This window comes from Cynara cardunculus (genome assembly GCF_001531365.2).
Source record: "Cynara cardunculus var. scolymus isolate 2C chromosome LG 7, CcrdV1, whole genome shotgun sequence".
Taxonomy (NCBI): domain Eukaryota; kingdom Viridiplantae; phylum Streptophyta; class Magnoliopsida; order Asterales; family Asteraceae; genus Cynara; species Cynara cardunculus.
Window position 1 is genome coordinate 8623709 of NC_037534.1, and position 13198 is coordinate 8636906.

At 34.9% G+C, this 13198-nt stretch overlaps 1 protein-coding gene across 5 annotated transcripts in view; it reads right to left on the bottom strand.

The window, feature by feature from the left end:
• LOC112515621 (protein MON2 homolog) overlaps positions 1 to 11502 on the bottom strand; it is a 56032-nt gene extending 44530 nt beyond the window's left edge. For 3 of the 5 annotated variants that reach the window (XM_025122521.1, XM_025122523.1, XM_025122525.1), the window contains exons 1-12: positions 11255 to 11502; positions 10550 to 10735; positions 8329 to 8418; positions 6505 to 6578; positions 3095 to 3250; positions 2641 to 2764; positions 2445 to 2500; positions 1782 to 1836; positions 1626 to 1682; positions 1448 to 1549; positions 378 to 458; positions 205 to 257 (exon numbers count right to left, since the gene is read on the bottom strand). In XM_025122521.1, the coding sequence (XP_024978289.1) occupies positions 205 to 257; positions 378 to 458; positions 1448 to 1549; positions 1626 to 1682; positions 1782 to 1836; positions 2445 to 2500; positions 2641 to 2764; positions 3095 to 3250; positions 6505 to 6578; positions 8329 to 8418; positions 10550 to 10735; positions 11255 to 11359 (1139 nt within the window). In that variant the 5' untranslated portion in view covers positions 11360 to 11502. Of the gene's footprint in view, positions 1 to 204; positions 258 to 377; positions 459 to 1447; positions 1550 to 1625; positions 1683 to 1781; positions 1837 to 2444; positions 2501 to 2640; positions 2765 to 3094; positions 3282 to 6504; positions 6579 to 8328; positions 8419 to 10549; positions 10736 to 11254 lie in introns of those variants that run through there. The other 2 variants (XM_025122522.1, XM_025122526.1) reach the window with 2 other exon arrangements.
• Positions 11503 to 13198: the final 1696 nt, after the last annotated feature.

A 13198-nucleotide genomic window follows, 5' to 3' on the forward strand; every position in this document is an offset into this window, starting at 1 on the left:
TTTGAGTTGCTTGTGAGATTTTTAACCATCTACCAAGATTTTGACTTGCTTCGAGTGTTAGAAATGTGGAAAAGCAATATGAAGAATGCATATTTGCCACAACTTAATAAATATAAATTTTGTGTACAAAAAGCAATGCATAATGAACAAGTCATCTTAACAAACTTTAAATGCATATCAAACAAGTCATCTTAACAAGCTTACATGTCAAAATTCAGAAATAGAATCCTCAAAGTATGTGCTTCCACACAAAAACCCTGCCGAAGTACAGCTAGTGATAGTTAGATGAAAGATTTTCGAAGGTAATATTTATTTATGAAAAAACTAGAGGCAAAAACTGAATAAGTAGTTAGTTGTATTAAGCAAGTCAAATTTACCCTCAAGATTTCAAGTACAAGAATGCGATGCCACAACGGCAAATCAAGCGATGTAGCCCTCACTAACATGCTAAGAAATACCTGTACATTCAAATTAAGATAGCCAAATTATATAAAAACAAAAGAAAGTCCACCAAGAAAACTTGCATTATATGTATACAATACACGAAAACCACCAAACTCTACAACCAGCAACCATCAAAAATAACATCCACAGACACTTTGGATGGATCAGATAGAGCCATTTTGACATTCAATCTTGAGTTTGATCTAAGGTTAGGATGTATGTGTTAACTCCAATGTATCATCATGATCAACGGCAGGAAATGCGAATATTAATATGCACGCATAGTGACACATAGGATAAAGATGATCAGAAATTAAAATACCTAGAGGCTAGAGCAGGTTAGAGTGGCTCCAATTGAAGAGATCCTATTGCAACAACCCATGGCATGGTTTGGTCATCTCCAACATAGATCTTGGGACAGTATGCTAGGAGAGAGAAGAGAAGCAAAGGCCAATGATGGATCGTGATCCATCCTAGGAAATGGCTTATAGACAAGAATGTGGATGGAAACTATTCATATTTTTAAAAGACCATTGTTTCATCTCTTATTAATTTATGATGGTTTCACTATAGCGTACCCCAAGTAGTTTGGGATAAAAAGATTTAATGTCGTATTCCACCTGGCCTCAATATCCCTCTGCTTCCCACTCTGGACATCAGTTCTTCTTCTAATATCCTTTCATCGATGTATATCAATTCATAAGATCAGTTATCATCTTATACATTGTAAGGCTCTATCATTAATAGCTTTTACGCTCTGGGCACTCTGTTACCTACATTAAAATACAAATATAAATGAAAGGAAATTGACTTCTACCAGTGTAACAGTGTTATATCATTTTTAAGTGTCTCTGTTGATTGCAAATGCTAGTCCTACACAATGATGTACAGAATTAGTGATTGGCGTCTTCATTTGTTTAACATTCACAATTGCAAATTATTGTATCAGAAGCATGTTCATCTGCTTTAGTTCTGGCTATCAACCGAGAAAGAAAAGCCATACCTCCGATTCAGTGATGAGGGATGAACTATAATGCCTAATTATATGGGCCACTGACCGCAAGACAAGGCGGCGAAAATAAGGTTCTCCGGTTTCACCTTCAATCTATTATGAAGTACAGATTAGGTAAAGTGAAGATGCAACATGATTTAAACCAGTAAACGTTGACAAGACCAGTCACCTCTGAATTGGTACGAAGCGAAGTCATTAGAAGTGAACAGATCTGGTGACGTAGAACCTGTACATTTTCAAGGCTTGCAGCAAGTTAAAACTATTTTACAAGTAAATTTCGCATGTTAGAGAACAAATTCCATAAAGAGATTGTATTGATAATCACCTGCTCATAAGGTAGCAGAGTTCTAAACACAGCCACATAATTAGACAAAATAAACCTGAAGATTCATAGGGCAAGCACAAGCATGTCAGGTCCTTTGGATCATCAATAAAGATGATCAGAACATTGTTATAGTTAATAGGCACCTTACATTGCATTTTTAATTTACTATAGTTAACATAAAGATTTTTTATAACCAAGTTTGAATTCCTATGGAGGTGAGTCGAACACATTCTTTTCCCGTACACAGATGAACAGGTACTTCCCTTTGCTCTATAACTTCGAATGGGAGGATTATGATAAAATAAAGGCAAAATTTTTCAAAAATAAGAAGTTAATTGATTTTGAATGTGTTTGAAACTGGTCAACATGCATGAATTTAGAAAAACCACCCACATCTGCATCTGCGGCAATCGAAAAATTGTTATGCTTGAGATGGCTTCTTTTGCTTCTCTTATGTATTTTAACATTTATCTGCAATGTTACATATCAGTATTCATTGGGCATCATTTATGTCCTTAAGTTTAGGCCCATATGTGAAAAATCATTACAAGGTGAAAAATCACTACAGTAATGAAGGCAGTATATCCTGTAGATACATGGCATGGTAGAAGAGACATTCAAGCAACATGAAAGAGTTAATGTGAAGGAAGGAAGAATCCTCACTCAAGTATATCAAGTGCAAAAGTCCGCTGAATGGAACTAACACGTAACCAGGTGGCCTGAAGAAGAAGACACATACCAACGATTATTACATATCTTCAAACATATAAACTTACAAGTACTCGCAAATCTAGAAACTTCTAATAGCACAAATTTTAGATACATTTAGAAAATAGTAGAAACAGAAATTAGCACATACAGATCCACCTGCAGCAAGAGCTGTCAGGTCCTCAAGCAAGCGTAGCCCAAGTTTTCCAGCTTTGGTTGGAGTCTCCCTCATCTTTGATTTGTCTAAAGAGACAAAGTCTTCCTCCAATGACCTGCTGAGCATAACATAGATGCATGAAATAGCTTGGAGTAACAGAATTCCTTCAACCTTACATACCAATATTTTAGAAAGGTAATTCAACAGGAAAACAAAAGGAGAGCAAACATAAGATGGGAAACAAAGTGTGCATGTGTGTGTGAGAAAGGGAGAGAGAGTATGCCTATACATCCACGAATACTTTTATATTATTGTAGGCATAAAAGATCTAAAATCGAAGTGTAAGTATTAACAAGCAAGTTTCAGGCACTTGCAGTGGAATCATGTACCGAGTCATTTAATTGTAAAAACAAAAAAAAACAGTCCATGTTCAAAATATGTTACATACTTGGAGTTGTTGATGCTATGATTAACGTCAATAGTAACTGAAGCACTTCGTGAAACATATCCACCATGAACAAACTTGCCAGCAGGAAGTGACTCGGAAGAAACAACATGATCAAAAATTAATGCCACTGCTTGTCTGAAAGTAGCTGCAGCAGTACTGGGAATGATTTGTGTCAAAGAAAGTGAAAAAATTAGTTAAGACAGAACTACATATAGCTCAAACAAGAAGATGAAATCATGGGAACTTTTCATGGATCTCCCTGGAATATGACCATAATCCAGTTCTAGGCATCAATCATTACTGAAAATCAATAACATAATGAGAAAATTAAATAAATAAAAGTATGTCCCAAGTATTCAACTAATAGAACATCAAAAAACCCAACTAATAAAAGGAGAGATGCCATCCCCTCTCACAAATACACCACCCTCTGAAAACGGTCTTGATAACTAATTGAGTATGCAATATTAATTGATAAACAAATCTCTGGTTATGAGCCAGATGTTCCTCTCCTACATCTCTTCTCTAACCAAACCCCTCAAATTGACAAACAAAAAGTATCCCTTCGTTCCTAGTAGCCAATCGTGTCTCCCACCTAAGCCGCAAATCACTTACCTTGAGTACTCTTCATTTAGGCCACAAAAAACTTGCATATTCTAAAGCAGAGATACTAATGTGGAAAACAAGATGAGAATTCAGTTCACTGATCAACAACCAATTTGGTAAACCATACCTGACTGCACCTCATACATATATATATATATATATATATATATATATATACGTTGTACCTGAACTTTTAGATAATCATAGCTGATGAGAACATCAATGCTCCTATTACTCTTACAGATCCTTACATATACAGCTCCTCAAAAAATTAAACTCTGAACTTAAGATGGTTTGCTCCTTGTTCCTAAGAATGAGCCATATGTAGGCCTTTAGCAACAATAGAGCGCAAGTTACACATGTGGCGTATGTGGTGAATCTTCTTTGGCATGCCAATAGCTTCAAGAACTCCGAGTCTTGGTGATTTGCATGATTACATCCATACTATCCTCTTGCTATCTGTGTTGTCAATATTCTAATTCAACAGAATATTACCTTCGAAGTGGATACAAATGATGCAGATCTTAACGACAGGAAGTGAACAAGTTGAAACCAGTTCTGGTTAGGAAGATTTCTCTGAACTATTACGTTGACATGTTGAAGCTCTGATTTCAAGTTGTTTCTTAAGATCCTAGTTGGTTTACAGATTAGGATTATATTCCTGGTTGATTTAGGATCTCTATTAGAATTAGCGAATAGCAACAGGAATCTACTTTTTACTACCATATAAACAGTTACATATGCATCGCAAATCATTATCCACATCATTCCATCTATATTTCCAGAAATCTTCATGACACTTGCTATAATAAGAATTAATGTTAATGGCTATCTTGTGGGTTTGCATAACTCTCAGGCGGGTACTATGGAAACATAAGAAGAATACATGATTCCATCTTCTGTCAACGGATTGTAACATCTATGTGAGATTCCATCTTCTCAGGTTGTACCATATAGGGAAATTGTAGACCACATCAGTGAAGATCATGCAAAACATGTATCATTATTTTTCATTCTACACCCAATCAGGATGCATACTATTACGGACCTCGTTCTGTCCTAAAGCAAAAAACAAAATGATCCATTGTCACCTCCATCATCCAAAGCCAAGCGATACCATCAATACCCCTATCCCTTGTTCTTCCTCCCAACTTACATGCTCCAGTTGCTCAATGTAAAGCTACAACGTACGTGATGCATTTAATCTTCAACTTTTTCTACCTATATTTTGTCCCCCGGCTATTAACACCAAATTAATGTGTTTGATCTAGAGAAGTTCTAGTATTCCAACAGGATATTTGATGCCCTTGTTTTTCAAATTGACACCTATAATCTTCGAGTTTATCTGTTCCTCTTATTGTGCTTCAATTGTACCAATTTCAAGCTTGGAGACTTTGGCCAAAAAAGAATGCAAATCATCTTGTTGTGGTTCCATGAAGTACGAAAACCAACCACTTGTGTTTGGAAATGAACCACTTGTAATAGACCTATCAATTGCATAATACCTGGTAGCCTCCTAGACTCCTACCGATAAAAATCGGGGTTTATGCCGAAGAATTAGTTAACTAACTACAGGTAGCCCTAAAGTTATGGTTTCGAAAACGAAAGATGTAGTCCCGAAGCTTGACGATTCCAAAATTTAGCTCTAATGCCACTTTCATGTAAAAGAAAGGTCGGGAAGAGGAAGAATTAAGGGAAGAAACAAGAGCACAAAGGTAGGAGATGAGAAGAAAGAGATGTTCCAAAGAACTTTAGCAATTTCAATATTATGCAGTCTTGTAACAATATCCCCATATACAATAACCATAAAGCTAACAATAATAACAATGTTAACACCTATACTAGGCAGCTAATGATAAAGCTAATAACTACCCAAACAATATAATAAAATGATAAAGGTAGTAAGCATCCTACTAACAAGTTTAATATCTGAATACATCCCTACAAGACTATTGCACTTATACTCATCTTACTAATAAGCAAATGCATTTGTATGCGAGTAACAATTACACAATTTCTTCTTTTAATTTCCGTTAATGCCCTGTTATTTCCATCAATTAGGATCAAGATCATGTCCCATTCTTAGTTGGCTTCATATATTAATTGTGGAAGAGAAGATTAATGTCATAATAAAACATGAAAATCTCAAGCAGGTTCCCCCAAATCAGAAATATTTGGACCAAATCCTTCTTTCAGTTGAAGTATTAGAAGTTTCGAGTCGGTTATCTTTCCTTCCTAAATTTAGCATTGTTGTTTCCATTATTTTTCCTTCCATGGTCTAACTTTTATTTAAGCACTACAATAGTGGTCGTGAATCTAGAAAGAACGGTTAGGAAGTATATGTATTCAATCTCTTCCAAGGAATGAATGTATCATCAAAAGATTATTCCAAACTGTGTGATTTGTTCTCACCCGAAAAGTTCACTTAGTCATTATCGCATGAGCTTTGGCTAGGACCTAACATGTTATAACCATAACCGCGAACAACTTAATTATTTGAAAATAAAACAACTCAGTTTGTCATTTCATTATGTGGAATATTTGACATTTTAAAATCAATAATGACAATCAAATACAGGGGTAGTTTTTTTGCACTTCAGTTTAAGCTACAGGTTATATTACTGGTTTACCCTTCAATATAAATGCAATGACCCTTTACTCTGGTACTAAATCAGTTGGAAAAGTGAAGCAATGGAGAGAAGTGAGTTAGTGTGTAATAACGATGCAAGACAATGGAATATTCCATAACAGATTGGGTTAACCCTTTTGTAAATATGAACTATAATTTATCGGTTGCATCTTACTTCCGCACGCTGTCAGAAGATCTGTTGTTCTCAAGAAGGCGGAGACAGATACCAAGAGCTTGGGCAGTATGCTCCTGAGATTCACAAAACAATTAAGTTAACAAGGATGTATATGGCATATCCTCAAGCATGTTACCATAGTAATCATCAATAGCTTCGATATCACCAACAGAGTCGGATTACAAGTGGAGATGTTAGCATGATTAAAGGTTAGTATGAAAAATTCCCAACTCTATAGTTCCTTACAAAATACTAATACTAGCTTCGACCAAGAGAGAACAAAAGATAAAAAAAATTGAACATTTACCAAGATTCGTCATATTCATCAATTTTCATCTTTGCCTTCTATGACTTCTGATCTCTCTCCCCCCAAACATATAGATGCTCACTTTGTATCTTTTTCTTTCTTTTCTGAAAACTAAGATATATATTCTATTTTCTCAAAGGAGATTAAGATGTAGATTTAAGATATATATATATATATATATATAGGGAGGGTTCGGCTCAATTCTATAACAGGCATAACGGGATAAGAGTACTGGTAATGTCACCAGCATGGCACCACCCCCCTAGCAACAAAAAACATCAAAACCGTTTCCAACTTCAAAGAGATCACTGATTACATGGATCATATAGTGGCAACATGGGCAGTGACAGTGCTGGAGCTTCGGATCAGGAGAGATGGTGATGAAAATTGGGTTTAGGAAAGATAATGGTGGAGGCTGGGTTTGCATGAGATGGTGCTCAAATCCCGAGCAACAGTTGGGTTCGGGGCTGCTGCTGTTGGTGGTGGTGGTGGTGGTGGTGGTGGTGGTGGTGGTGGTTGTTGCTTGGTGATGATGATGAATGGTAATCATTCTTTTTGTTTCTGCTAATCGTTCTTCTTTCGTTTCTGAGATAAGCCAGTTTGGGTAAATCAAGGGAATAAACCTAAAGTTCATCACTAACCCCAAACTATGCATCCATGCCTCATCGGCAACTTCATTACTTCATTCAATGGAAATAGTGACATTATGAACACCTCTGTTACCTCACTCAAATGAGCAATAAAATTGTAAGTTGCATATAACAACAGTGTGTAAAATAACATAACAGTAATAGGGTGTGCAGTTCTTTACACTGGTTATATTTTTCTTGAACTGTTTCTATTTTTATGTTATTGCTTACTCATATCTAGCATTTCAATTTTTATCTTATTTGCATTTCTCTCTTTTGCACACTTCTATAAGTTGGGGGTCTTCATGGAAATAGTTGCTCTCTTTGAAGTAGAGGCCAGATCTGCGTAATTCTTACCCCTCCACAACCCCACCTCCAGGTGGTATATATTGGGCTCATCTGGTTTGGTTTTGTTCGGAATAGTAATAAGTACTGATTCTATTACTTTTGTCATGTTCCTCCAATCCAAGTCTTTCACCATTCTGAAGAGGTTTTCAAAGAATAGAAAGCAGTAACAGGTTTATGAGAGAGTAACACAGCTTCACATTTGTGTCTTTTTGTTTTTTGATCTTTTAGCTAAAGATCTTTCGGGAGTGTAAAATAGAAGGAAATGGAGGTCTAAAATAAAGATAAAAAGGTAGAAGGTTAACCCATCTAAACAAAAAGAAAAAATAGTGCTTCAATTCAAGTTTGTTGGAGTGAAAAAGAATCTTCTAAGATTAGAAAATAATTATTAGAAAAACCAATGCATGAAGACACAATTGATATTACTGTACATGATCATAGGAAGAATAAACAAATACAGATAGCTTGAAAGAAGAAAATCAAGAGGAAGTACAAAAAACACTCAGCAAAGGCATAGCTTAAAAGCATCATTGCAATTCTCACCTCACCATCAGGCTGTAGACGGGATTGAAAAATTATGAGTACTGTTTGAAGGGTCTTAAGTTGAACACCTTCGTCTGCCATCTCACCATGCTGGAAAAGCAACAAAATTATAATGGTGCAACTACAGATAAATATATCTTGAGAAGTTACAATTAAATGAGTTTGCTTACAAAGTAAATGTTCCAATAGAAATCCTTTAAGGCCTATCCTTAATGAACAAATTAATGAAAAGAGTCTGTAGACATCTAGGAAAATTAGTTTACACAGCATCCCAATATAATAACATGTCAAAACAAGTAATACCAAAACATATGCTACACAAGGGAGGACCTCCTGGTTCAGAGCGAACGGCACAAGGCAAGCAAATATCTCCAGAAGTAAAACATTACCAACAAATACTAGTTGTGTACCCGCGCAATGCGGCGGGAGCCGTGAATTTTAACGATTTTGAAGTTTCACTGGTTYTATTAGAGAAGATTTAACGATGATATAAGTTACACTTGGTTTTTACATATTAATACAATTTGAATAAAAAAGAAATATGGTTCCAATTACAGTCTATCGATAAAAAAAATTGTATGACAGTTTAAAATCAAATATATTTAAAATTCAACATATTTCAACGACTCCACAAATGCGTTCAATTTAAACCAAGAGCAAAGAATCAAGAGATTTGAGAGTGAGACCGAGAGTTCTAGAGCAATTGAATGAGAGATGAATGAGAGAACTTTTAATAACTCATGGTGAATATCAATTTGAATCTCACATTGGGAGATGGGGAGAAGACATAGAGGTATGAGAGGGTGAAGGCATGAGTGAAAGGTGTCAAAAGTATCTTGGGAACATAAAAAGAAAAGGTAATAATGTGCATTGGTAAGTTTTACTATATACTATTTTAATTGTAAATTAAGAGATTTTAAGACTGAATGCATAAAGTAGTAGTACTTAATGCATTATGAGTTGTTATTAAGACTTTGTGCATAAATGTATAGTACTTTGTGCATTAAAAATTGTTTTTAAGACTTTTGATAAATCTAGTTTATAAGGTAGTATAGATATAGATACAGGTAGGTTTTGGGCCTGAGGATTCCTTTTTCAGGAAAAACTTCATCGCCTCACACACACATACACAGTTTTCTTTCTTTCCAAAGATTTCTCAAAAAGTGATCAGCTTTAATCTTATCTCTTCCATATATATTTTAATCAAGGCAGTGTGCGTTTATTAATATAAAACTCCTTTGGGCGGTGGAGGTTTATTATATTTTAGACCTTCTTTTCTTAACCATGAAGTTTGCATAACCATATATTTTAATAATATTTCCTGTTATGCATTAAGAACTAACCAGATAACAGATTTTATATACTAACCCCTGTGCAACTACAAATTATTTATCTATAAACAGAAAAAATTAGAATGGCCTTTGAAACCCCTAGGAACTAACTCGTAATAGTAGCTCCAAATTAATTCTACCATATCACTTGATCAAGAACTACTTTTAATAAATCTCATGGCAAAGCAAATAGATGTGAGCAGGTGTCATTGAAGCATTATCTTTCAGCCTTGTTCAGTCTTCAGACTACAAGTCAAGGTAGCAATTTTAGTTGGTGTATATCTGACCATCAACCAACAACAAGAATAATCGACCAGGATAGTCCTCCCAATCAAACGTCAGTTTATAACGAACTAAGGTTAGGTCCAAGTTTGGTGCAGGTACACACAGGCAAATGAAATGATCATCAGATTATGTTAGTTTACCATGTTTGCATGCTTACTTTACTATGTTCTGCAAGGATTGATATTAGCCTTCTTGGCCTACATGACACTCAGCACTGATATTCGTAAACAAAAATCAAGAGGGTTTTGACATTAAACATAGGTAAAATAAATAAATTACGAAGAAAAAGCTGCTCTAAATATATCACATTCTTTTTCTGTCTCTGTACTAATGCAAATTTCCATTTTGTTACCTTCCTCTAAAAGTAATTCTAGAAACCAATGATAATAAATTGTCTTATAGCAATAAACAGTACACTAACTTGGTAGCCTGAAAATGAAAACCTTCAGAAAATTAAAGAGATGGACAAAACAAATTAAGGCTTTAGTGACACAAATATACAAAACCAAACTGTTTCACTTATTGTAGAACACTGTTGCATGGATCAAATCCCTTTGCAGTACAAAACAATGAACAATTAGGAAGAAAGATATAACAGCACTTACATCTTTTAGGGTGGCAAGAATCTCATTCAGAGCTGGTGAGGCTACAGCATCATGTGCTATGAGCTTTTGCAAACAGGATAAGCCAATGACGCTCAATTTAATCGTCTTAACTTCACATGCCATCAAAAAAATCCTCAGTATATCGTCATGTTGTGCAATTTCACTAGAACTTGACAACGATCGGAGCTGCAATGTTACAGATAGCATACACAAATCTCAAGCTCAACTCTTAATTACCCTATAGCCATGTAACAAGCTCAAGTTGGATCACTCATGCAAAAGATGTTAATCATCTTATTCAGCTTCCCTTGCATGTGATAGATACACAAAAATACTAACAGCAGGTTTTAGGCGGTAGCCTTATTAGCACCTCCCAAGTAAAGATGCATTAAAATAGTTTAACAAAAGATAATAGCCCATTGTAAGACACGAAAAGCCTAGGTTGCTCAACAATTTTCAAATTAAGTTTTTTATGTATTGATCACCAAATACACAACTCTGTACAGCAACTTCTGCTAAACACTCAAGTTCATGAACCAACAATTCATTCATCAGCTATATCAAATTAGTATCCGTACACTGGTTCATATTAAGATCAACATTCGAACGTAACAATACTAGTAAACAAAAATGAAATCAATCGAGCAGAAATGTCGCAACGTAAGGAAAGAAGATAACAGAAATTCATTTTTAAGTAAAATTAACCTTCAAGATTGCGTGCTCAGCTCCGTCTTTGATGGCCGGGTACCGACGGCGTGCTTCGGCGGAGAGCGCGCGTAGATCTGACTCCAAAACCGCCATAAAAGCCATCCCCTTCCTCTATCTCTATCTATATCTATTCACACATATGTGTTTTTGGTCGGTTCGATCGATCGAAATCTTGAACTCAGATTTTTCGCTTACGGATCTTCTTCACTTCGCAAGGAAAAAAGAAGTCAGTTGTCTTGTTTAGTTGCTCTGCACGTGTTCCGTGCAGAGAAGCGTAGAAGAGCAAGGTCTGAACCTAATGGGATCTCGATGGGGTTTGGTTTATTTACTTTGTTTTTCTTAATCACAAATGTATTAACATATACTAAAATTTGTTTTCGTTTCTACTCATACGGTATTTGAGATTGCTTATAAAAACAACTTATTGATTTATTTCGGTATGATATCGGTAATAAACATTTTTTAGTATTTAGATAAACATCTTATACCGGTGTCAAACTGATAATAAAAAGTTTTTGAAGAAGTTAAATTATTTTAACTTATAATAAGTTGATAAAGACTTTTATAGAAAAATATAAGTTGTTTCAAATAAGCAATCCTAAACGCTCTCTTAGTGTATCATTAAAAAATATGATAATAATTGATGACAAGATAACGTATTTTGTTCATATTTCTATTTTGGATGATGTATAATGTTTAGATTCTTTTTAGATAATGTATTTTCAAAACTTTTATTTTGATATCTGAGATGTATAATTTTAAACATTTAAGTATCTGAACAACTTGCTTTAAGTATTAACAACTTATCGACTATCGAGACATGGCAAGATGAAGTGACATATAAATCCATAATTTTGCTGACACGGTGGATTTTTAACATAAAATAAATTTAAAATATCTTTTATTTTTAATTATAATTTTAAACTTTTAAATATATAAATCTGAAATCTTTTCATTGGCAATTTGGCATCCCTTCAATTTGGCATCTCAAAACTTTCATTTTGATACCTAAAATATAAAGTTTTAAATATTTAAGTATCCAAGTAACAGGTTGAAACATTAGCCGGTTATCATGCTGATGTGACGAGTTATGTGGTATCCAACTCAGTATTATTTGCTGATGTGGCTAGTGACATGAATTTTTTATAATCTAAAGAGTTAAATACAAATTTGGTCCATGTGGTTTGCAAAAATTAACGACTAACGTCCCTCAAAGAATCTTTTAACGACCAACGTCCCTTATACTTTCCATTTTATAACAGATGGAGTCCCTGTTAGTAACGGCGTTAAACAAAGTATAGTTAAGAAGGGGTAAATTCGTCAATTCCTTTTTTTTTAGTTTTTGATAATAGATTTGGTCCTCCCTAGGGATTAGAAAACCCTTTTCATCTACTTTGCCGCCTGATTGAACAAAATCCCTAAAAGATAGATTAGAAAAAGCGTCATGGTGATGTTCTCTCCAATCCTTTTCTAATCAATGTGTTTACATTCTGATTTCTTCATCAATAAGTGGTGCGATTTAATTTCTTCATCCGCCTCCTTGATCTCTTCATGTTTTGACCTATCTTCAAGCCAATGATGCACACACAATGGGTTGTTCGAAAGGAATTCGAAGGGGATACAATATATCTTCAAGTATATGGTATGTGAAGATTTTCCTTTTTAAGCTTTGAAGTTTCTCCTTTAAGTCAAAGACCTTCCAGCCTAATGGTAAAGGCTTGAGCATGACATAGTCATGAACCCGAGTTCGAGCCCTGGGAGAGGAGTGTTGGCGACATTTAAGTGGGGCCATGTTTAGCCTCCAAATTTGCCGGGGATTAGTCGGGCTTTGGCCCGGACACCCTTACAAAGTGGGTTTCTTGAGTGATGATTTGGTTTTTTCCTTTTTAATCTTTTCTTGAAACCATTATTCATACATATATTTTACAGTGGGTTTTTTGA